General features: G+C 49.1%; 1 protein-coding gene across 5 annotated transcripts in view; it reads right to left on the bottom strand.

Moving 5' to 3' along the window:
- The window catches only part of LOC114588246 (scaffold attachment factor B2-like), a 56,722-nt gene that overhangs the window by 9,517 nt on the left and 26,345 nt on the right, over positions 1-20,860 (bottom strand). For 3 of the 5 annotated variants that reach the window (XM_028713286.2, XM_028713287.2, XM_028713289.2), the window contains 7 exons: positions 18,788-19,081; positions 16,738-16,875; positions 14,407-14,446; positions 12,397-12,509; positions 10,020-10,132; positions 7,536-7,602; positions 6,288-6,670 (listed from right to left, as the gene is read on the bottom strand). In XM_028713286.2, coding sequence (XP_028569119.2) covers positions 6,544-6,670; positions 7,536-7,602; positions 10,020-10,132; positions 12,397-12,509; positions 14,407-14,446; positions 16,738-16,875; positions 18,788-19,081 — 892 coding nt within the window. In that variant the 3' untranslated portion in view covers positions 6,288-6,543. Of the gene's footprint in view, positions 1-6,287; positions 6,671-7,535; positions 7,603-10,019; positions 10,133-12,396; positions 12,510-14,406; positions 14,447-16,737; positions 16,876-18,787; positions 19,082-20,860 lie in introns of those variants that run through there. The other 2 variants (XM_077921916.1, XM_077921918.1) reach the window with 2 other exon arrangements.

The following is a 20,860-nucleotide window of genomic DNA, read 5'->3' as shown; positions in this document are numbered from 1 at the left end:
AGGAGCGATGCCTCTCTCTGGCTTTCCCTCCGCGCAGGCTGAGGGAGGGAGGGAGGGGCGCGTGTGACCCGTCTCTGCTGGGAGACCAAACCCAGCGAGGCAGAGTCGCGCGGAGGCGCCCAGGCAGCGCTTCCGGCTGCGAGGAGGAGCGCCAGGCAACAGCAGGAGGCGCGGCCTCTCCTCGCCGCCGCCGCCCCGCCTCTCGCCGCCCGACTCGCCCGCCTCCCTCCAGGCATCTCGCGGCACACGAGGCAACGTCTCACGGCACACTCGTGTGCCGCGGAACACCGGTTGGGAAACACTGGTCTAGACGAGCATCCACAACTCTGTGGCAAGGCAATTGTTTTGCGTTTTGTGCTTGGGCCCAGGTGACCTGAGAGATCCCATCTCCTTCAACGAATCTGGAAGAGGAGAAAGCTACTGATGGCTGCCAGCCATTATGTTCATGAAAACAGAACACTTATTATTATTATTATTTTAAATATTTTATTAAGGATTTTCTTGTTTTACAGAAGTAAGTGTAATGCCTCGTGCGTTTTTTTTCCCATGTAACATTTTTACAAATCCGTTTCATTTGTTGAGGCATTAGGGGGAGAAGAAGAAAAAAGAAAAGAAAAAAAAGAAAGGGGGGGTGGAGGGAGGGGAGATGGATGGGGGTGGGGTCAGGTACCGGTGTTTCTATTATGCTTAATGTATGTAGAGTTTGGTGTCAGCGTTGCTTGTGTTGTTCACTTGTGTTCCTTTGGTGGTGAGAGAGGTTGGGGTTGGCCTAGGGTGTGATTGTTTGGTTGTGATTGGCTGTGGTGATCTTTGTTTTTGTGTGTGAGTGGGGTGGGTGGGTGTTTTGGATCAGGTTAGCCATATTGATTTGTATGCTGTTGGTGGATTATTGTCATTGTCCTGTTGGGCTGTGTATGTGATAAAGGGGAGCCATACCGGGGTGAAGGCGTCTTCTTCTGTTTGTCCCCGTGTCAGTTTTAGTTTATTAGTTAATTTTTCTAGTAGGGCTGTTTCCCATACTATTTGGTACCATTGGTCCATGCTTACTCCTGACAGCTCTCTCCAGTGTCTGGCTATGGTGTTTCTGGCTGCTGAGAGCAGGTGGGTTATGAGTTCTTTGTGGTGTAAATGGGCATTGTTGTCTTAAAACAGAACACTTATGAAGACCAGTAGCTGGGAGTTGAAGCAGGGAGGTTGCTGCCTTGCTCAGCTCCTACTTGGATGCTTCCCACAGGGAAAACAGGATACTAGGTGGGCTCTTGCTAGGCTCTTAATGGTTGCAACTTACTGCCCTCCCCACCATCGCTGACCAAAGGCTTCCACCAAGGATCCCTGCCCATCCCAATGGTTTGCCCTTCTCCGCTTCCTCTTGCTTCATCAACTCGTTCTAGCAACAAAGGGGGCTTTTGGAATGACTATTCACAGTATGCTATTCCCAACGCACCTCTGCCGCCTTCCCGAACCTGGCACCCTCTCCATGATGTTTAGGACTGTCAATCCCACCAGGAGTCAGGGCTGAAGTCAGACACAGGGCAGCAACGAAGAAGCAGAGCCGGTTGTTGGTGATAAGTCTTTATTCAAGGAAACAGGCATACGACTCAACAACGCTTCCCAGTAGGTCATGCCCGTATGGGGCAGTTGCCAGGACAGAAGGTCCCTGCCTTCCACCCTTTCTAAGGCTCCTCCTCTCCCAGATGTTTCCCAAGCATCCTCAAACTCCGTATGAGCACCTCTGGTCTCTGCTCTTCTCATTACTCTGATCGTTCTTGGAGACTGGGGAGTTTGTCACAGCAAGAGAGGGAGACTTCCTGGATTCTTCAGCAGCCTCTGCTTCAGCCTCCAAGTCTGAACTGCTCCCCGTCATCGGCTCCTCCTGCTCACTAAACCCTGCTGCCCCTTCGGCATCCAGCACCTCCCCTCTCCCATCAGTGCCCCACCACCAACCCCCTGGGCTCTCAGCCTGCTTCCTCTGGGGCTTGACCACAAACTTGACATGAGCCAACAGTGTGACGTGGCAGCTAAAAAAGCCAATGCAATTCTGGGCTGCATCAATAGGAGTATAGCATCTAAATCAAGGGAAGTAATAGTGCCACTGTATTCTGCTCTGGTCAGACCTCACCTGGAGTACTGTGTCCAGTTCTGGGCACCACAGTTCAAGGAGGACACTGACAAACTGGAACGTGTCCAGAGGAGGGCAACCAAAATGGTCAAAGGCCTGGAAACGATGCCTTATGAGGAACGGCTAAGGGAGCTGGGCATGTTTAGCCTGGAGAAGAGGAGGTTAAGGGGTGATATGATAGCCATGTTCAAATATATAAAAGGATGTCACATAGAGGAGGGAGAAAGGTTGTTTTCTGCTGCTCCAGAGAAGCGGACACGGAGCAATGGATCCAAACTACAAGAAAGAAGATTCCACCTAAACATTAGGAAGAACTTCCTGACAGTAAGAGCTGTTCGACAGTGGAATTTGCTGCCAAGGAGTGTGGTGGAGTCTCCTTCTTTGGAGGTCTTTAAGCAGAGGCTTGACAACCATATGTCAGGAGTGCTCTGATGGTGTTTCCTGCTTGGCAGGGGGTTGGACTCGATGGCCCTTGTGGTCTCTTCCAACTCTATGATTCTATGATTCCATTGAGGGTTGGAGGAAATGTGGAGTGATGGGAATGTACAGTCACATGTGGTGGGATTGTCCGTTACTTAATGAATTTTGGAAACAGATTGGTATACAAATATCGGGAATTGTTGGTAGGAAGGTGGGAATAGCTAAATTAATGGTTCTCATTAGTCTGAGTAGCACCGAGTTAAAAACAAAAGAGGAATGTAAATGGGTAAAATTGATGCTAACTGCAGCCAGACAGGTTATAGCGAGTAATTGGAAAAATGCAGAAGAGCTAGGGGTGAACCAATGGAGGAAAAAACTGAATAATATTATAATTTTAGAATATCTAACTGTGAAGGTACACAGAATGAAAGCGTTTAAGGTCAGTGATTCCAGTTACAGATAGGTAGCCGTGTTGGTCTGCCATAGTCAAAACAAAAAAAATTCCTTCCAGTAGCACCTTAAAGACCAACTAAGTTAGTTCTTGGTATGAGCTTTCGTGTGGTATCTGAAGAAGTGTGCATGCACACGAAAGCTCATACCAAGAACTAACTTAGTTGGTCTTTAAGGTGCTACTGGAAGGAATTTTTTTTGTTTTGACTAAGGTCAGTGAGAAAGAGGAGGATTGGTTTAAGAAGATAGTGAATTATTTGGGTAGGTTTGAACAATTTGGGGCAATAAAAATGTTAAAAAGTTAAATAAACCTTGTGGAAGGAGGAGTGTTAACGTATATAAAATTGTACATATGGTTGATTTGAATATGTTATTATTGATTATGTATCAGTCGCCTGGGGGGTTTCACTGTTTGTGTTTTGGGTGTTGGTAAAAAAATAAAAAAGTGTAAGTGAATTGTTTGTTGTATGTAATCCCAAGTAATCATGCATGGGTTTGTGGACTTGTCACCATATGAATGGCAGTTGGCCCACAAAGTGTGAGTCTAGTAGAAGCCCCAGCTAGTGATGGGTGGTCTGCAGCTACCTCTGTCTCCCCCCGCCCCGTGCCACCCCATCTCTCTCTCTCTGCCACCCCTCCACCTGTCTCAACCTCTCTGCCGCTGAATCTCCACTTGAGGAATGAGCCCCACAGGTCCTCCACCCACAAGCTGCCCTCAGCAGTTCAAAAATAAACATCACTAGCTGCATCCCAAGTAGCAAGCTGTGCACAGCTGGCAGGCCCTAGCATCCATGCGCATGAATGGGCACAGGCGCGCACACACACATGCACAGCATCAGAAGCGGGCAGCGGGGGGTTAGCACCCTGCAAATGAGAAGCTGCAAATGAGAAGGCGCTTTCACCCGTCAAAAATGTAACCAAACACATTGCAATACTCAACACCCCCCCCAAAAAAAATCCTTCTTTCGCACATTTCACACACCTCCACCTGAGACGACACAAGACAATTTTTTTTGCAAGAGTGGCCTTTCGTGCATTTTGACCGCCTGTTTCTTCCAAGCGGCTCCACCTTTCGCTTCCACTTAACGTGGAGAATTGGAGCATAAAGAGGTTTAGGATTTGGGGGTTTGCTTTTAATCTCATGCAGGTTAAGTCGTAACCAAGTTAAGAAGTAATCCGACAGCACAGACAATTCTACTTTTATGTGTGTATTATTAAGCGCTTAGTGGAGACGAGGAGTCTTACCGAGAATTTTTAAAGCAGGTGAATCCCTCCTGGCAGGTTTGCAAATGGGGTGGGGGTGGGAGGAGAGGACAAGCCAAGATAAGAGTGGAAAAGGCAACAGATTGCTAGCTGCCCAGGGGAGGTGTGTCAAAACCCTCGCCCTTGTGATGGCTTCACTAAGCTGGCGGTAGGTTCCCCTGACCAAGCTAGATCAGACTCAAGGGAAGGGAACTCAGAATGCCATTTTGTACACTGGAACAAGGAGTGGGAGAAATTCACAAAGCACTGCTCCTCAACCTCCTGTAGAATGGTGGTCGGAAGCAGGGAGCCTCCCCTAATTCAGGCTGGCACACCGTGCAGTTTGGAACCCGAATAACCCAGGGTTCCAAATAATGCATTGCGGCTCAACTAGGTAGTTCCACACGTCAGACTTTCACCCTCTGACCAGGCAACCCGGGTGGCAGCAAAGGGATGTGTGTGGAGCTGTGTGCATTCTTCCCCACTCACATAGGCTTTACTTGCAAGCAGAGCACCAGAAGAGGCACTTATGCAACCAAAATTACCAGCAAACTACCAGCAAATAGGGACGTGGGTTAAACCATAGAGCCTAGGACTTGCCGATCAGAAGGTCGGCGGTTCGAATCCCCACGATGGGGTGAGCTCTCGTTGCTCGGTCCCAGCTCCTGCCAACCTAGCAGTTCGAAAGCACGTCAAAGTGCAAGTAGATAAATAGGTACCGCTCTGGTGGGAAGGTAAACGGCATTTCCGTGCGCTGCTCTGGTTCGCCAGAAGCGGCTTAGTCCTGCTGGCCACATGACCCGGAAGCTGTACGCCGGACAATAAAGCGAGATGAGCGCCGCAACCCCAGAGACAGTCACGACTGGACCTAATGGTCAGGGGTCCCTTTACCTTTACCTTACCAGCAAATACACCCTAGTCAAACCACAGTTCTGTCTTGTGTAGCACTAGGCAAACCCTTTTGCAAAGAACAGAATATTTGGGATGCGTCTTTCATTCCTTTTCCAGAAAAGGACCACCTGCCTAATAAAAAACTTTCTTTAAAAAGAGACTTCCACTTTTTGTTTTGAGCATGCTTAAACCTCTTCCACATTCCCTGAGGATTAAGATTTCTGTTGTTGCTAGCTTCATTTTTTTCCCCTCCCCAGAGAATTTTAGATTTTGCTTATTGCAAGCAGCTTCCAAAGTAGGGTACAGGTGGGGCAAGCAGGACACAGGCTTGCAAAACAAATCCAAACTGTGGTCTAGTCTGGCTTGGTGCCCCCCCCCCCCCGCAGTTCCACAAGCAGATATAAATAAAATTAGAACCATCTCACAGAAAAGCCTTCAGAGGCCTGGAGCTTTCACAGCTAGGAAGTTACATCTGGTATCCCAAAGTGAAGAGTTTATGTTAAAACCAAGAATATCCTCACAAGTTTGTTTTCCCCGTCCTCTCTTCCTCACATAGGCATCATACCACACCAACCAAGACTTGACATTCTGCAGCGCTAGAAACCACCAGTTTCCTCCAATCCCTACAGGGGATGTACCGTATTTTTCACTCTATAAGACGCACCAGACCACAAGATGTACCTAGTTTTTGGAGGAGGAAAACAAGAAAAAAAATATTCTGAATCTCAGAAGCCAGAACAGCAAGAGGGATCGTTGCACAGTGAAAGCAGCAATCCCTCTTGCTGTTCTGGCTCCTGTGATAGCTGCGCAGCCTGCATTCGCTCCATAAGACGCACACACATTTCCCCTTACTTTTTAGGAGGGAAAAAGTGAGTCTTATAGAGCAAAAAATACGGTAACTTCTCCTGATCTTGAATTCCTGCAAAGTTTCTTCAGGGTCCTGCGTTCCTCAACACTCCTCTAATTCTCAAGCTCCCTTCTGCCTCTGAGCTCTCCTTCACTCTTCCCAGACTTCTCCCTAGTCCTTACTGCCGTGCCATGCAAGGTTTTAATCCCAACCGTACTACTTTCCCTGCCCTCACAGAGGCTGGACTGGGAAGAAACTCTCAAAGCTCTCTGAACCTTCTGAGCTATGGCGGCGGCTCAGCCAATCAGAGTTAGAGACTTCACAAGTGCAATACAGATTTATTGTTCATGGAAAATGGAATGTTTCCTCCGAAACAACTGAGTGGTGTCCCGCTAAGAACATGTTGCGGGGGGGGGGGGGGATGGGAGGGAACAACACACACTTGATTTCACGTCATACGCAAGCTTTAGGATAGGGCGCTGTGGTTTCGTTTCAGTTGGCAAAAGTTCAAGGCGAAGACCAGGAAACAAAATTCGATGCAGTTGCCGCGTCGTGGCGAAGAAGCAAAAAGTCCTCAATAGTGCCGGGGGAATCGAGGGTCGCTGGTGCGGCCTGTTCTATCTGGGCTGGCAAAACTGCTTGGCAGACTGGCTCCCTGTGCCACGGGAGCTGGGGCGGCACCCTGCACGAACCCTCCGCGCCTGAGGACAAGAAGCAGAAAGTTGACTTCCTGCTCAAGGGCTCAGTGCAACACCCTGCACCCTCCTTAACTAATTTTATTTCTTTATTAAATTTGTATACTGCCCAATACCCGCAGATCTCAGGTTGGTTCACAACATAAAATTCCAATGTATATAAAAAACACAGACTACATAATAAAAAGGGACGCGGGTGGCGCTGTGGGTAAAAGCCTCAGCGCCTAGGGCTTGCCGATCGAAAGGTCGGCGGTTCGAATCCCCACGGCAGGGTGCGCTCCCGTTGTTCGGTCCCAGCGCCTGCCAACCTAGCAGTTCGAAAGCACCCCCGGGTGCAAGTAGATAAATAGGGACCGCTTACTGGCGGGAAGGTAAACGGCGTTTCCGTGTGCTGCGCTGGCTCGCCAGATGCAGCTTTGTCACGCTGGCCACGTGACCCGGAAGTGTCTCCGGACAGCGCTGGCCCCGGCCTCTTGAGTGAGATGGGCGCACAACCCTAGAGTCTGTCAAGACTGGCCCGTACGGGCAGGGGTACCTTTACCTTTTTACATAATAAAAATAAAAACAACCCAAGAACCCCCCCCCCCATTCCACTGTTTAAAGGGCAGTCTTTAAAATCATGGCCTCCAAGTTTCTTAATCCATACATTTTTCCTGACCAAGCATGCGTGCTAAGAGGCCACTGGGTCGTCGTCACCCACCCCAAAGTCTTTTGCACGTGCACACAAACCTATCTATCACCTAACAAAGAGAACAGCTGTCACTTAAAATATTTCAACCGCAATCCCAAGCCCCTTCAAACTTTCTCGGCAGAAGTAATGTGGGGTTTCTGCAGGGCGGGGAGCAGCAAAACCCTTTCAGGTAACTCTTACCCCGACATTCCTCCTCTGTTTATCACATGGCCAGGCCCTGTCTGAGCAGGGGCACTCCTCTCACCAGCTAAGAAATGAAAAGAATGGGGCAGGGAAGCAGGAGGGAACAAGTCACTAAGGAATTATTGTACTGTTTAATTTTTTTAACAAATGCCTGCAGTCCCAACCACCCTTACCCTTACCCTGAATTCAGTAGGACTTACTTCTGGGTAGGCATGGTTAGGATTGTGTTGCCATCTTTCATTTATTTGTGCTTTTCTATACCCCCAAGGCTCCTGCCAACCTAGCAGTTTGAAAGCACGCCAGTGCAAGTACATAAATAGGTACCACTCCGGCGGGAAGGTAAACGGCATTTCCATGCGCTGCTCTGCTTTGCCAGAAACGGCTTAGTCATGCTGGCCACATGACCTGGAAGCTGTACGCCGGCTCCCTTGGCCAATAAAGCGAGATGAGCGCCGCAACCCCAGAGTCAGCCACGACTGGACCTAATGATCAGGGGTCCCTTTACCTTTTATACCCCCAAGGCAGCATTCGTGGTTCTCGTGCTTAGGTTACGCTATGAAACGGCGACAGGCCCAAGATCACTCTGTGTGCTTTATGGCTGAGGTAGGATTCAAACCCTAATCTTCCCTAGTCTAACCAGGATGGTGCTCTAGCATTCAAGCTCTCAGCACACTGGCCTTCGAGCTGACTTCTGCACACAGTTCAAGGTTTGGCTCATAAAGCCCTCTTATGGCACCTGTGGTCAATCTCCTTTCGTCTCCAAGAGAATGTAGGAAACTGCCCTATGTCGATTACAGTGGTGCCCCGCAAGACGAATGCCTCGCAAGACGGAAAACCCGCTAGACGAAAGGGTTTTCCGTTTTGGAGGTGCTTCACAAAACGAATTTCCTATGGGCTTGCTTCGCAAGACGAAAATGTCTTGCGAGTTCCTGCAGGGTTTTTTCCCTCCCCCCCCCCTTTTCCCAAGCCGCTAAGCCGCTTATCAGCTGATCCGCTAAGCCGCTTATCAGCTGATCCGCTAAGCCGCTTAACAGCTGATCCGCTAAGCCGCTTAACAGCTGATCGCTAAGCCCCTTATCAGCTGATCCGCTAAGCCGCTTATCAGCTGATCCGCTAAGCCCGCTAATAGCGCTAATCCGCTAAGCCACTAATGGGCTTGCTTCGCAAGACGAAGAAACCGCAAGACGAAGAGACTCGCGGAACGGATTCTTTTCGTCTTGCGAGGCACCACTGTAATTTGTCCATTTAGCCTAGTATGGCCTGACTCTGATGGCCAGCAGATGGCCAGGGTCTCTCTCAGGGAGTCTTTCATGACCAGCTGCCTGACCTGTAAACCTGGGGCCTCTTCTGTGCATTTAGAAAGGGGGTCATCCACCTGTCAGTTTGCATTTCTTAGTACAGAAAGTATTGAGCTGATGCGTAGAGATCTTTCCTATTCTGCTTAACTCAAGAGCGTTCTAGGTGGTTTCTTTCTATGTGAAAGAAACAGGCAGGAAGTTCTTGTCCGGGTTATTCCTTCCGGGAAGCCGAGTACAGCTGGTTGAAACTGGTTCTGTTATCCTTTCTGTCAGGGCCGGTGGAGCCTGGGTTTCTCATTTCCTCTTTCTATCTCTTTGTTCTGGTGCAGTGTTCTGTTCTGATATAGTGCTATGGTTTATATAAGCTGTAAGTTAAAGGGACTCAGGTGGCGCTGTGGGTTAAACCACAGAGCCTAGGACTTGCCGATCAGAAGGTCGGCAGTTCGAATCCCCGGGACGGGGTGAGCTCCCGTTGCTCAGTCCCTGCTCCTGCCAACCTAGCAGTTTGAAAGCACGTCAAAGTGCAAGTAGATAAATAGGCGGGAAGTAAACGGTGTTTCCGTGCGCTGCTCTGGTTCGCCAGAAGCGGCTTAGTCCTGCTGGCCCCATGACCCGGAAGCTGTATGCCGGCTCCCTCGGCCAATAAAGCGAGATGAGCGCTGCAACCCCAGAGTCCGTCACGACTGGACCTAATGGTCATGGGTCCCTTTACCTTTACGTTAAATTTAAGATACGTCTGCTGCAACTGAGTTTCTTATGGACCGTGCCAATCCTGAATGTATTGGATTTGTGACCACTATGCTCATTTGCCTTCAGTAGTAGTAAAACTCTGTTGGATGAAGTACAACTGCCTCTGGTCTATTTTTGGGGAACGCTGCAGTGTGTTTAAGTTTTTGCTCCACACACGTCACCACCCAACTCCAGCCCTGACCTCTTAGGAGCCATTAGCAGCATGCCTACAAATGGGGCTTGTTACAATTAACTTTTTTCCAATTACAGGCCTGAATCAGACATGCTGAGCCTCAGGAAGTGGGAAACCCACCAGGGAACACTTCACTCCCCGACTGTGCCACCCTTGCCCTTGGTTCTGAAATGCACCGCTGAACTGTGCTTACTGGAAACAAAACATTTCGAAGGTAGAGAGGGGAGCGCCCTGCAAAGTTTGCTTTGATTTTTTTTTTACCTTGCCACCTTTCATGCTCCCGGCCGATGATCCCTTCTTCCACGCTGCCCTGCCAGGAACGGTCCTGGTGACCTTCAAGTTTGCGGCTGTGATCTCCCCAGTCGCGCCCATCTCTGGATGAGGGAGCCGCCCACCCAAAAGAGAGAAGAGTGCCGTTAGCAAGCATGGAAGGAAGCTAGTGATGTTTCCTTGTAAATATGACCTGCCTTGACAGTGTACTTAAGTCACCTCGGGGGGGGGGGGGGGACCTCAAAGAGGAAGTCCAGCTCCCTTATGACAGAGCATACCGTATTTTTCGCTCTATAGGACACACTTTTTCCCCTCCAAAAATGAAGGGGAAATGTATGTGCGTCCTATGGAGCGAACGCAGGCTCCTTGGCTTCAGTGAGAGCAACGCGAAGCCTCCGAAGCGCAGAGGGAGCACTCCGAAGCGCAGAGGGGTGCGCACCGACCCCTCTCACTCTCCAGACTTCAGGCAGCTATCCACAAGCCTTCGGAGCGCAGCCGGACTTCTCGCTGCACTCCGAAGGCTTACGGATAGCCGCCTGCAGCCTGAAGCGCAGCGCCAACTCCCGCTGCGCTCCCGGGGCTTCAGGCAGCTATCCGCAAGCCTTCGGAGCGCAGCGGGAGTTCCTGCCGCGCTCCCAAGCCTTGCGGATAGCCACCTGAAGCCTGGAGAGCGAGAGGGGTCGGTGAACACCGATCCCTCTTGCTCTCCAGGCTTCACTTCGCTGGAGAGGAGCTGCGCAGTTTTCCCTCTCTGCGCAGCGCCCCTTCAGCAAAGCGGGAGGAGAAATGGAAGGGGCTCCGTTTCTCCTGCCGCTTCGCTGAAGGGGCGCTGAGCAGAGAGGGGGAGAATTTATTTTTTTCCTGTTCTCCCCCTGCTATGGTCGGGTGCTATGGCCTTATGGTCGGGTGCGTCCTATAGAGCGAAAAATACGGTAAGACCTCCACTGGTGATCTTAGGGTGTGGACAGAGGCCAGCCTTAAGATTTAAAATGGTTTAGTGAAATCCAATTTTAAACAGGTGGCAGTTTGCCAAGGTGGCAAAATATGGCCTCCACATTCAGAGGCGGTCTACCTCCGAGTAGCAGGCGCTGGGGATAAAACAAAAGGGGAGCCATTGTGCCTCCCTCCAATGACTTGTCGGCTCCCCAGAAGCACCTCCTGCTGGCTTAGACCCCAGTTCTCTACCATCCAGACACTGCTTGGGTTTTTCTGGCTTACTGAGGGCTAGAAAACCAAGGTTGCCTGTTCTGTGCTGCCCAAGCACACGAGAATTCACACACCACCTCCCAGCACACTAGCAGAGTGTTCAAAATTCCCCAGGTGCCAAGCGCGTTTTACTACTAGTGCGGGTGTCCAACTGTAGCCCCAACTACGTGGAGATTTCTGGGCGACTGACAGCTCCGTCAAGCCTGGCTGACTCACACACAGACCTCCATCATCGCATCAAGGAAAATTAAGTGAAGGGCTGAGTACAGATATATTTGACTGCGCTGCAGCCTTTCCACGGGCACCCGAAAAAGAACTCACAAAGCACTGTTTAGTCCACAGTTAATACCATTTCCATTGTGTGTGTTTCTCCTTCTGGGAGCAGTGAATTGTTGACGCTGAAGTCCAGCGCCGAGGGCCTTCTGGCGGTTCCCTCGCTGCGAGAAGTGCGGTTACAGGGAACCAGGCAGAGGGCCTTCTCAGTAGTGGCACCTGCCCTGTGGAACGCCCTCCCAGCTGATGTCAAGGAAATAAACAACTATTTTACTTTTAAAAGACACCCTTAGGGAAGTTATTAATGTCTGACGCTGTATTGTTTTTAACATTCGGTTGGAAGCCACTCAGTGTGGCTGGGGAAACCCAGTCAGATGGGCAGAGTATTAATAATAAATTGTTATTATTATTATTATTATTATTATTATTATTATTACTACTACTACTACTACTACTACAGTGGTACCTTGGGTTAAGTACTTAATTCGTTCCGGAGGTCCGTACTTAACCTGAAACTGTTCTTAACTTGAAGCACCACTTTAGCCAATGGGGCCTCCCGCTGCCGCCGGAGCACAATTTCTGTTCTCATCCTGAAGCAAAGTTCTTAACCTGAAGCACTATTTCTGGGTTAGCGGAGTCTGTAACCTGAAGCGTATGTAACCCGAGGTACCAATGTATTAGAGCAAGCAGTGCAGTTGAGGCAATAGAATCGCAGAATTGTAGCACTGGAGGAAGGGACCCCCAGGGACATCCGGTCCAATCCCCTGGCGAACAGACGTTCCGTTGTGGTGACTGCAACCTAGGTTTAAGGCGCCACCTGGCGCCCGGCTTCTATATCCGAGTTTCTAACACGGCACCGGCGCGAGAGCTCTGCTTTACGGACACTCACCGGGACGGCGGAGGCAACCCTCGCCCTTTGCTGAGCCTCCTCTCCGACCCGAAACTTCCCCAGCTGTCCCGCGAGTGGCGGTCAGGCCCTCCGTGCCGCTCATCAGAGTAGTGCTGAAAAGGCAAGCCCACACAGTTGGGAGTAAAGCACAAGGCATTAGCATCTGCAAAAAATGTGGGGGTTTGGGGGGGGGGGGGGACAGCTCCAGCCTATAAGCCACCGGTGAACCATCCTTGCCCTAGCCTGGTTACCACAATAGCTCAGAGAGCGCACCACCTGACTACAGTGGTGCCCCGCAAGACGAATGCCTTGCAAGACGGAAAACCTGCTAGACGAAAGGATTTTCAGTTTTGGAGGTGCTTCGCAAAATGAATCTCCTATGGGCTTGCTTCGCAAGACGAAAATGTCTTGCGAGTTCCTGCAGGGTTTTTTTCCTCCCCCCCCCCCCTTTTCCCAAGCCGCTAAGCCGCTTATCAGCTGATCCGCTAAGCCGCTAAACAGCTGATCCGCTAAGCCGCTTAACAGCTGATCGCTAAGCCGCTTATGAGCTGATCCGCTAAGCCACTAAACAGCTGATCCGCTAAGCCGCTAATCAGCTGATCCGCTAAGCCGCTTAACAGCTGATCGCTAAGCCGCTTATCAGCTGATCCGCTAAGCCGCTTAACAGCTGATCCGCTAAGCCGCTAATAGCGGTAATCCGCTAATGGGGTTGCTTCGCAAGACAAAAAAACCGCAAGACGAAGAGACTCGCGGAACGGATTCTTTTCGTCTTGCGAGGCACCACTGTATTGGGAAGGCTGCAGTGGATCTTCCTACAGCATACAGGAGCTTTCCCTATTGGCCTTTCAGCTTTAACCCTCCTTTCTCTGCCTTGCCCGTGATGGCTCTTCCGCAAAACTCGAGATGACACTTCAGCAATCAAGCAATGAAGAAGGACATGAAAGAGAGTCCGTGGTGCTGAAGCAGCCGATGAGAATTTTGTGGCTGGGATCCGGATAAAGGGATCTTAGAGCCTGGTGTCTTAGATAGATCTTAGAGCTCGCCCAAGGTGTGAGCAATAGTCAACCTGACTTTGCTTCTCATGTGCAAATTGAGACAAATCATCTGCCACTCTTGTTTGGCCTGCTGCTCCTACGGCTTTTAATTATTGGTGCTTTTTCATATTGTGGCTGCAAACCAGCCAGAGCAATTTTTTTAGCTGGAAAAACAGAGATAAAAGGTATTTGAAATAAATGTTGTTCTTCAAGAACACATGAAGCCAGAGGTTCGCGCTTTCTCTGTTACGAACAGTTCACTCCATTGCCAAGAGAACAGACCATCATTCAGGTGTGCGCTGTTTTTGGTTCTTGTTTAAAAAGGCTTGCCTCTTCAGCAGTGGGAACCGCTGAAGAGACACAAGTAGAATGTTAGTGCCTGTCTCTTATGGATAACAGGCTGGTGTTTTGAGTCTGATTTTCCAGGTATTTGGGATGTGGTGCAGCCAACAGGACGCGGCAAGACACACAAAAGCTCTCACGTAGCAGCAGGTAGTCCCTTCGTTTTACTTGTAATCTGTTTCTCTTTCCAAGAATCCAAATCGCCTTTCTTGACCGGGACAGCCGAGGCTGTCAACAAGAATGTGGAGTTACACTTCACACGAATTCCTGACGGGATTTATTCTCAGACTATGTCAGGATTATCTGCTTTCCAAGGATCCCACCCTGGAAACAAATTGACTGAATTGATCCCAACGATGCTCAAACGTGTGAGAATTACACACACCCCTGTTGCATGGAGTGAGGCAGTGCCAGAGCAGGAATCATGCAGAGGTGCGGCAGTTAGCTCCTTCTGTGGCTACGTGTCTCCCGCTTGCTGCAGCCTTTGCCTGAATTAAATTGCCTGTGGCACTGCCTCAGCCTACTACTCACAGCCTGGGAATTCCCAACCCATACCGTAAGACCAGAAACCATTTTGCAAGCTTTTTGGACATCAAAGCGTTTTTTATAACAATACTGCTTTGCATGGGCATACCTGTCCATCCCGATCTGGCACGGTTCTTGAACTTTCTCTCCTGGTCGGGAGGGAAGAGGAAATCCGTGTTAACGCACATTGGTGGGTAAGCTTTGGAAACAAGCAGGGGACAGGCTGCAACCCAGTGGTAGAGCCACTGGTTTGCATGCAATTGCCCTGGTTCGATTCCCAAGGTGGGCCAGGAAACTCTGGAGAGCTGCTGGCAGTCAGTGCAGACAGTATTGAGCTGCATAGACCATGGTCTGACTCAGTCAGGGACAGTTCCCTATATTCCTAAATTCTGCTGCTGTGCATCTTGTTAAAGGTAAAGGGACCCCTGACCATTAGGTCCAGTCGTGACTGACTCTGGGGTTGCGGCGCTCATCTCGCTTTATTGGCCGAGGGAGCCGGCGTTTGTCCGCAGACAGCTTCCGGGTTATGTGGCCAGCAGGACTAAGCCGCTTCTGGCGAACCAGAGCAGCGCCCGGAAATGCCGTTTACCTTCCCACTGGAGCGGTACCTATTTATCTACTTGCACTATGACGTGCTTTCGAACTGCTACGTTGGCAGGAGCGCATCTTGTTACTTTGGGATTAATCAATAGGAAATTACGATAACCACCAGCATCTTTTCAACTTCTGACAGGTCACGGCCAGGAGAAACTAACTTGGCAGCTCTTAACTGTTCTGCTATCTGCCATGTGCATGGTGACTCAAGGTCGTTCCACACATTACAAAGCAAGAAACTGAACCGTTTTGGGTTCTGAGGTCAGTATACCAGTACAATACGCTTGTCTTCAAATGCCAAAATGTCACCTTCACACTTTACGTTTTTGGGTGAACAGCTAAAACTGTGAAACAGCCCAAACCCAAAGTGGCCTAGGAGCAGAGGAAGCCGCCTTTATCTAAGTCAGACACTTCATCTGCCTGGCTCAGTAAGAAGAAGAGGAAGAAGAGTTTGGATTTGATATCCCGCCTTTCACTCCCTTTAAGGAGTCTCAAAGCGGCTAACAATCTCCTTTCCCTTCCTCCCCCACAACAAACCCTCTGTGAGGTGAGTGGGGCTGAGAGACTTCAGAGAAGTGTGACTGGCCCAAGGTCACCCAGCAGCTGCAGGTGGAGGAGCGGAGACGCGAACCCGGTTCCCCAGATTACGAGACTACCGCTCTTAACCACTACACCACACAGAGTACTGTTTTCTCTGACTGGCAGCAGCTATCCAGGATTTCGAGCAGAGAGTGGTCTTTCCCATCACCGGCTGATGCTAGGGATTGGGCCTGGGAGTCTAAAAACATTCTCGTTCTGAATGAAGGGTTGGCTTAAATAGGAAGACAGGAAAGGGCTTTAAACAGAGACAGATCTTTGGCTCATCTAGTTCAGCACTGTCTTCTCTGACTGGCACTGGCTCTCCAGGGTTTCAGACAAGGGGAGTTCCTGCTCTGTCAACTAAACTATGCTCACTTCCTTACAGAGCTGCCTATGAGTGAGGAAGAAGAGCACGAAAAGTTTCCATTGCTCATTTGAACCACAATGAGCCGCGCAGTTATTCCCATGGTCAGAGGCAGTAAACGCTTCTGAATAACGCTGGAAGCCACAGGAGAGGGCGCTCTTGCGCCCAGGCCTTGCTTGCAGGCCCCCACAGCCTTCCCTCCCTGTGAGACGTGAGGGTACAGGGAACCAGGCAGAGGGCCTTCTCAGTGGTGGCGCCTGCTCCCACCAGATGTCAAGGAAATAAACCACTATCTGACTTTTAGAAGATGTCTGAAGGCAGCCCTGTTTAGGGAAGTTTTTAATGTTTGATTGTGTTTTCAATATTCTGGTTTTTGTTTTTTTAATGATATTTATTACTTTTCCAACAATTTAAACACAACAAACAAACAAAAGAAAAAACAAATACAATACAAAAACACTAAATAACACTGACACATTAAACTAACATAACCAAACAAAAACAGTTTGAAACACTTTCCATATCTTATCTTTCATTCACTTATTTCCACGACCTCCTCACACCTCCCTTTTCGTATTCCACTTCTATTGGTTGTTTCAGCAATTCCTTTCCATCTTCCTCTGTTTTCTATCCTGTAATTATCTTAACATATTCTAACATTATTTTTCCTTGAATACTCTATTAATCTAGAAGTGTTTTCAATATTCTGTTGGGAGCCGCCCAGAGTGGCTGGGGAAACCCAGCCAGATGGGCGAGGTATAAATTATTATGATTGCATAGGGATCTGGTCAGCCGCTGTGAGAACAGGGAGCTGGTCTGGATGAGCCACCAGCCTGACCTGCCAGGCCCTACGTGGCCTTGGGTTTCTGACAATGCAAGCCACAGGAGGGAAGACTTCGCTACCTGTCCACCGAGTGGTCCTGGAACCGGCTGCGGTCTCTGTGGTCAAAGCCATGGAAGCGATCTGGTCGACTGAAGTCAGAGTGGTACCCATCATCCAGGGCCACCCGCTTCGCTTCAGGCCAATACGAGTCGTCCCGCCTGCAAGGGAAACAGATTCAGCAACTCCTTGGCTCCGTCACCCCCACCCAGAGAAGCTGGCTTGCCGATGGTCGTAGTTACCCTTCCAGCACCAGGAAGAGACCTTCTGCTTCTCCCATAGTTCTTGAAATGGCAGCTCTGGGTTGTTGTTAAAGCTGCTTTTAATGGCACTCTTTTTTTCATTTGTATTTTTTAAAATTAAACTTTAAAAAAAAAACACTCAGCAAACCTGAAATTAAAGGGTGGCGTAGAATTTAAGAATATTTAGATATTTTTTTTTTAAAAAAAATCCATATGAAAAAGAACCGTATTAAGAGACACGAAGAGGCAGAAAACAAGTGAATAAAAAAAAATATTATCATCACACTGTTGCTAATACAACATGTGGATGAATTGCATCCTGCACCTTATCATTCCAAAACTGGATAAAAAAATACCCCGCTTTTCAAGACATAATCCATCACAAAGATATCTCTGCTAACATAAATAAGATTATTTATTTATTTTAAAAAAAAGTTAAAATCCAGTAAAATCCAATTCCTGAAGTGCTTTTTAATCTTCTCCTCCTAAAATAGAGGATGGGTGCATAGGGCAGTGTTTCCCAACCTTGTGCCTCCAGCTGTTTTTGGACTACAATTCCCATCATCCCTTGCCACTGGTCTTGCTAGTCAGGGATGATGGGAGTTGTAGTTCAAAAACAGCTGGAGGCACAAGGTTGGGAAACACTGGCATAGGGGTCTGTAAGCAACTGGGCACATCTCCAGCACAAACTGATAATGGTTTTATACTAGCAGTGGCTTTCCCAGGACTTTTCTTTCTGCTGCCCATCTCCCCGGGAGGAACGTAGCAGGTGTCAGGTAGGATAAAAAATCAGCCTGGCAAAGAGTTCTCTGAGCTGTACTTAAGTCAGGCTGACTCCTTTGGAAAGCAGCAAGACTAGAACCGGCCGTGCATCCTGCCTTCAGTCTTACGTCTTTATCTTTATTGAATATAATTTATATTATATTTATATTAAATTTTCCATTTTACAATTTAGAATATTCATTTGGACATCCTTAAAATATCAATGACTTCCCTTCTTATCTTTCCGTGGTTCATTTTACATAGCGTAAATCCCTGCATATTTTATATAAACTAAACCATTCAGTATTCCATTGTTACTTCCATCGAAACTTATTTACACTGTTGAATTTATCTTAAAGCTGCCCGCGTTTTCAAGTGTACACAATTATTCCCCATATATTCAATAAACATTTCCCAATCTTCTTTAAACAAATGTTCTTCTTGTTCTCTTATTCTGTAAGTTAGGTCTGCCAGCTGCACCTATTCCAACAGTTTAACATGTTTTGTTGGCCAAAAATGGAAAACGAGTGACGCAAATTCCGTCAAATTAAGTTGCCATTCTTCTTTGGCTGGGACCTCGCTTGTTTTCCATTTTTGGGCTAACAGAACATAGGCCACAGTTGTTGCATAAATAACCTTTTTTGACACCTGGGCATTTCCGTCTGAATTATCCCCAATGAAAGGACTCTGGGTGTTTGCTGGTTTTCCCCCCAGTCCACCACATATGAAAGAACATACCCTTGACCTCATTGCATCTCCAGTACGTACCTGATTCAGTCTTATACATCTTAGCAAGTCTGCTTGGAGTTAAGCCTTACATCTTTATTTATCGGGTCACTGATTTCTATTCTGGCTCCGTACCTGCGGGGCTTCCTAACCACAAGCAGCCCCCTCCCTGCTCCCCATATGACCAGGAGGGGACCCCAACCCTCAATTTAAGGGGACGATTCAAATGATTGACACATTTTGCTGCATTTGGGTAAAAAGTGGGGTATTTGCGATTTGCTGCAGGGAAGCAGCCTTTAGAACGAGCTCTACTGTTCCCCGAAGCGCAGCTCGGCCGCCTCACCTCCCGTCCGTGTCGTACGGCCGCCTCAAAGCCGAGCGGCGCTCCTGCTCATAGCGCAGCTGCTCCTGCTGCCGGCGCAGCTCCTCCCTCTCGCGCTGGATGCGCTCCTGCTCCCGCCTCCTCTCGTGCTCGATGTGCATCCGCTCCCGCTCCAGCCTCTCCCGCTCCATCCGCTCTCTCTCCAGACGGTGGCGCTGGAACTGCAGCCGCTCCCGCTCCCACTGCAGCTTCTGCCTCTCGTCCCGCTCCCGGACGGCCTGGATGTGCTGCTCCCGCTCCCGGCGCTCCCGCTCCCTGTTTGGTATTTAAAATACAGGTTGCGCTCAAGCAGAAACATGAATTGTACGGTCATACCTCCGCGCTGTGGGTTAAACCACAGAGCCTAGGATTTGCCGATCAGAAGGTCGGCGGTTCGAATCCCCGTGAGGGGGTGAGCTCCCGTTGTTCAGTCCCTGCTCCTGCCAACCTAGCAGTTTGAAAGCACATCAAAGTGCAAGTAGATCAATCGGTACCACTCCGGCGGGAAGGTAAACGGCGTTTCCGTGCGCTGCTCTGGTTTGCCAGAAGTGGCTTAGTCCTGCTGGTCACATGACCTGGAGCTGTACGCCGGCTCCCTCGGCCAATAAAGCGAGATGAGCGCCGCAACCCCAGAGTCGGCCACGACTGGACCTAATGGTCAGGGGTCCCTTTACCTTTACCTCCGCTTACGTATCCCTCTGGATACGTAAACTTCGGGATGCGAACGCAGCAAACCCGGAAGTATTTTTCCGGGTTTCGCTGCACGTGCATACGCAGAAGCGCTCTACGCGCCATGCGCGTAAGCGCTAAATTGTGCAGCGCTCATGCACAGAAGTGGTCCTCTGGTTGCGAATTCCTGGGGACGCGGCCGGACCTCCGGAACGGATTCCGTTAGCAACCGGAGGTACCGCTGTACACCCAAGAATCATATGCCAAGTTAAAGACCTGGACCTCTACAATGAATAAATCATACGTTTTAAAAAACAGAATCTTCGATCTCAAGGGAGGCTGCATGGCTTTAGGCAAGCTGCGCAGCAGTCGTCACTGAGAATTAATTAAGTTGTTGTTGTTGTTAATTATTTAATTATATACCGCCCTATACCCGGGGGTCTCAGAGTGATTCACAGAATTAAATCAAGATATAAAACCACAAAATGCATAATAAAAATAAAAACAACCCCCCAATAGCCTCCCCCCACAAAAAAACACACATTTTAAAAGGGCATAGGGTGTAAATCAGCTCAACCAAAGGCCAGGTTAAAAAGCAACGTTTTTGCCTGGTGCCTAAAGTGTACAATGAAGGCACCAAGTGAACTTCCCTGGGGAGAGCATTCCACAGACGGGGAGCCACTGCAGAGAAGGCCAGATCTCGTGTTGCCACCCTCTAGACCTTAGCTGCATTATATGTTGCAGACCTGCCCGAATAATAATAATAATAATAATAATAATAATAATAATAATAATAATTTATTATTTATATCCCGCCTATCTGGCTGGGCTTCCCCAGCCACTCTGGGCGGCTTCCAAAAGAATATTAAAATACTATAATACATCAAACATTAAATGCTTCCCAAAATAGGGCTGCCTTCAGATGTCTTCTAAAAGCCTGGTAGTTGTTGTTCTCTTTGACATCTGGTGCGAGAGTGTTCCACAGGGAAGGCGCCACTACCGAGAAGGCCCTCTGCCTGGTTCCCTGTAACTTGGCTTCTCGCAGTGAGGGAACCGCCAGAAGGCCCTCGGTGCTGGAACTCAGTGTCCGGGTAGAACGATGGGGGTGGAGACGCTCCTTCAGATATACTGGACCAAGGCCGTTTGAATGAATGAATGAAACAAGGTATTTAATCTTACCCATATTCTTAGGGTAGCAACCACTACTATGCCCTTCTCCAAATATTTATGCCCAAGTGTTTCCTACAATTTATAGAACAGCATATAATGTATGGTGTCCTCTCAACAATACTGCATAGGCCCCCAGCCGCCGTCCTCCAGCTTTTTTAAGGTTAAAAAGTGCCTGTATAGGGTAGACCCCCAGGGATCCTTGCAGAGGCGGACCGG

Source organism: Podarcis muralis, chromosome 18 (assembly GCF_964188315.1).
Source record: "Podarcis muralis chromosome 18, rPodMur119.hap1.1, whole genome shotgun sequence".
NCBI lineage: Eukaryota > Metazoa > Chordata > Lepidosauria > Squamata > Lacertidae > Podarcis > Podarcis muralis.
The sequence above is the reverse complement of the archived record's forward strand: the minus strand, read 5'-3'. Positions and strand labels throughout refer to the sequence as shown.